Source organism: Arachis ipaensis, chromosome B10 (genome assembly GCF_000816755.2).
Source record: "Arachis ipaensis cultivar K30076 chromosome B10, Araip1.1, whole genome shotgun sequence".
Classification (NCBI taxonomy): domain Eukaryota; kingdom Viridiplantae; phylum Streptophyta; class Magnoliopsida; order Fabales; family Fabaceae; genus Arachis; species Arachis ipaensis.
In genome coordinates, this window is record NC_029794.2 from 57,348,134 (window position 1) to 57,352,861 (window position 4,728).

A 4,728-nucleotide genomic window follows, 5' to 3' on the forward strand; every position below is an offset into this window, starting at 1 on the left:
AAGCATGCAAATCATATGAATAAGTGGGTGAAGACTTGATAAAAACCACTCAATTAAACACAAGATAAACCATAAAATAGTGGTTTATCAGCCGGTTTAGCCTTTGCGAGCCAAGTCTTGAGCTTTGATATTTGTACCTTGGAACTCTCTTTTGTTTATATCCATGTTAGCTTACTTTTACATTGCTTCGTTTACTTTATCGCTTCGTGAGTGGTATACTTTTTGATTTTAACGATTTTGCTTTACCCTTTCTTTCAAGGCTCCTAGTTATAAATATTTTTCACTATATTATATATATAATTTTACTTTTAGAAGTCGTAATACCTCACCACCTCTGTCTTATGACTTAAGCATAAGGCTCTGTGTGGTAGGGTGTTACAGAAATTACCTTCTTCGGTGCCTTTTTCAAGAACTTCACAAGTAGCATCAAACATGCATAGCAAGCTACGTATAGAATTCAAATAAGACCCCCATCTAGTATTTCCAGCTCTTCGCAAAGTACCAATTTGATTAAGTCCACTACCTGTCACAATTTCATCATTGGCAATTAAGTTTGCGACATTATTTGCTTGAGTAACCCTTAACTGATCATGACGTTTAGGAGAAACAGTCACAACATTCATAATTAGTGTAAGTTTTGAAAAGAATTGATGAACATAGTAAACTTATTTGGCTGCAGAAATAAGTGCTAACTGTAATCAATGAGCAATACAATGAATGTAAGGGCAATCTTTCAAAAATAGAGCTTGCAATCCATTCCACTCACCACACATATTATTAGCTCTATTTTACTCTTGTTCCCTATGATTTTGGACATCAAGATTATGACGAGAAAGAACTGATGAAATTTCTATTTTTAATGTCAAAGAACATGTATAAAAAATATGTATAAGATAAAAAAATCTTTCTTGAACACAACTGTGCTTGTCTACAAATCTTAAAACCACAGACATTTGTTCTTGCTTTGACTCATCTCTTGCTTCATTAATAATTATACAAAATTTAGAATCACCAATTTCTTCTCAAATTGTTGTACGCACTTTTCTAGCAAAGATATGCAATATATCTTTTTGAACACTAGGAGATATATATTCAGCATTTCCAGGAGTATTTTCAAAGACAACATTATTAACATTCTGGGGAGACTATGCTTATTGTTGTCAGCAACAAGAAGCATTTTTGGACGAAGAGGATGAACGTCGTCTTGAATTTTAGCAAGTTCCCTTACCCTTCAACACGCATATCCATCATAGATTTTGTCAAAGACGCCAAAGTAGCACCTTTGAAGCTGTCAACAATCTCCTTCTACTGCTCATTTAGTTTGCTGTACACAACTTTTTTAGGAAAATTATCCCCTACAATATTTTAGTATAAACAAATTAGTTCAAGTTTGAACAAGCAGTCAAAAAGGGGCACAAGTATTAACAAGAACACATTAAATTCATTTTCTGTATCCAAATGACCCTCAAATAAACTAAGAAATGAACAGAAATTACTTAAGGAATAAAATTTTTTGTCAATATTGAATGAATGAACCAAAATATTTTAATATAAACAAATTAATATGAAAATAATAAAAAGATAAAAGAGGAAAAATACAAATGTAAAAAATGGAAAGCATAATACCGCTTGAATTTAGGCCTATCCTAGTAGGGGTTATGTAGACTTTCCATAGCGAGTGTCCAAGAATCCATGATAGAGATGAATGCAAAGAATCAATAACCTCAAGCGCTTGTGCGAGACATTTAATTATAGGATATGTCTCAGTACACCGAATCCCATTTGTTCAACGATAGCTTTCTTCTATTCACTCAGCGAATACCCTAGCTATCGATCTCGTTGAGCATCTCAAATTGTGAGTTTTATGCAAGGGTTTGAAACATTATGTTATGATATATTTATAATACAAAAATACAGTTAATTTAATGTGTATATGCTTACATTGTAATGGGGCTTCTCCTTTTATAAGATGGTCTTCTTTTTCATTTTAGTTGTAAGGAATACAAATTTTTGTCAATATTTAACAGAAGCATCAAGTGAACCTCAATTAATTCACAAATGAACTAAAATTACTTCAAATTTGAACAAAAACTAATTAAACAATCCCACGTGAACAAGTTCAGCAAATTCAACCGAAACAAAACCAAATGAACCAAAATTAAACTAAAAAATGAACCAAAATTTCTTAAGGAATAAAAAATTTGGTCAATACTTAACAGCAGCATCAAGTGAACCTCAGTGAATTCACAAATGAACCGAAATTACTTCAGATTTGAACAAAAACTAACTAAACAATCCCACATGAACAACTTCAGCAAATTCAAGCGACACCAAACCAAATAAATGTAAATTAAACAAACAAATGAACCTAAATTTCTTAAGGAATAAAAAATGTAATCAATACTTAATAGTAGCATCAAGTGAATCTCAGTTAATTCACATATAAACCGAAATTGCTTCAGATTTGAACAAAAAGTCATAAAGACTCAATTAGTAAGAAAAACACATGCAATTTATTTCTGCATGCAAGTGAACACAATTAAACTAAGAGATGAATCAAATTATTTATCAGAACCAATAAACTAAACACAAAGTTTCATTTGATGCCCTGGTTACAGAGAAAAACAAGAAAAAATTGAATCAAAGAAACTCGATCTACTAAATGAATGAACTCGATTCACTAAACCTTAAATCAAACTAGTAGAAATGCGAGATTTTCCAGAAATTAACTGAACATAATAACAATAATTTTCTTAGTACCTTGCAAAATCTTTTTTCTTATTTTTGTGTGCTTTTTGTTGATGAATTCAAATGCACCACCGAATTCTGCAGTAGTTTTCGCAGAGAATTTGAAAGATTTTTAGAGAGATTCAAAATTCTTTTGTTACAATTTTAAGTTTGAAAAACAAACGGTTTTTTATATTAGAGTGCAAAGAGAATGGGTAACGTTTGGGGTTTCCGGCGTGTGTAACCACTCTCTTTAATGAGAGTGGGTTTTTTTGGTGCTAGGCCTGCTTGGTTGGACGTATATGCAATAAAGCTTGGATGTGTAGCCCAACTGATATTAGTAGCAGTATAACCAATTTTTGTTGGTTGAATGGTTAACTCACTTATTCGCATAAGTAAGTGTCAGAGGTTTGAATTTCACCTTGTGCATGCAGCAACCCATTGGCTAGGATAAACCCTTAATAGAGCTCAGATCCATGACTAATTAGTTCTTAGCCTGTCAAACCATAAAAAAAAGTATTAGTAGCAATATCATTTTTAATTTATTTGATAAAGAAAAAGAAAAGCGCTATTCATACATCAAACATTCTTGACATATATAAAAATATAGTTGTTACAAATTAATCGTGTATTTAAGTTATTTTTTAATTGAATACGTATTTAGTTGTTAAGAAAATAATAATGTTAAAATGGTGTTTATCTTAAAAAGTGTACACACATTGGAGTTAAAAAGAAAAAACCTAAAAGTGACACGACTATAGAGAAAAAAATCATGTATGAAATTTAAGATTCCAACCCATTCATCTAAAACAAAAGTTGAATTATAAGGTACAAAGAAATATCTATATAGATTTATAGATATTCCCTCTCCACCATGGTTATTCCAAATCTGGCACTAGACTTTTTGGACTTTTCAGACTTACCGTGCAGGAGGAGATAGGCTTGCAAGGAGGCAGCTAACCCTTGGTTTGGTGTGTATGAGCCAAAAACCAAGGTTTTGAAAACCGGTTGAATCGAAAACCGATGGCTTTAGCTGCTCGGGTGATAGGTAGAATCATCTCTTTCAAAAACTAGCAGTGAATTGTAAAATTGGCCAAAAACTAGCCGGTCCAACCAAATTAGGATCCGAACGGTTTTTGAGAAAATGACCAATACGACGTCGTTTGGAAATTTTAAAAAAAAACCCTAATTTTTTTCCTCAGCCTATACCCCTCCTCTCAACTTCAACTTCGAGAACGCATCTGAGCTCCCCCTAAGCCTCCATCTACTTTGATACATGCTCAAAAGGGAATTTTTGGCATTCTAGAGCTAAGGTGCTGAATGATAAACTTGTCATGATCAATGATCTAAATAATAGAAGAATTATACAATGCCGATTTTAGACATTAATAAGACCAAGAGTTCATCTAAAAAATAATGGTGCTGAAATGACAACACTCATAAGGCCCATTGGACTAATTGAGAACAACAAAAATCCCAATAATTCCTTTCCACTGTATTTGTTTTGGTAGAAATTAAAAGAGAAGGGTTGTGGAGGGAAAGAAATAGGGGTGAAAATTCAAATTTCATTTGTTTGTCTTAGATGGAGAATGTGAAAGAAAAAAATAAATAGTGTAAAAAAGTAGGTGGGACCCACAAAAAGTTTTCACCCACTACACAACCATTGCGCAACCATCGACCATCTAGTCGTCGCACCTTTTTGTTTCTACTTAAACAAATTAGGTAAGCTTTTATTTTGCTTTTGCTATTTCATATTTCACTTCATATATCCATGGGTTTGTGTGTTTGTGCTAGATTTTAAAATATATGGACAAAGATTATATCCTGATTTGGTTTATTAGTTTGCTTATTTTCATGTCTTTAAATTGTTTGATAAAATGTTCCAATAACAACATATAATGTTTTATGATTAAAAAGCACATATTATTATTGTCAATGGGCACACAACTTCTATATGTATACATGTTATCTATATATTTGAAAAACATATATATCATGGTT

The 4,728-nt window shown here is 32.1% G+C and overlaps 1 protein-coding gene across 1 annotated transcript in view; it reads right to left on the bottom strand.

Moving 5' to 3' along the window:
* The window catches only part of LOC107620647, a 4,365-nt gene extending 3,742 nt beyond the window's left edge, over positions 1–623 (bottom strand). The window contains exon 1 of the mRNA XM_016322779.1: positions 389–623. Within this exon, the coding sequence (XP_016178265.1) occupies positions 389–623 (235 nt within the window). The remainder of the gene's footprint in view (positions 1–388) is intronic.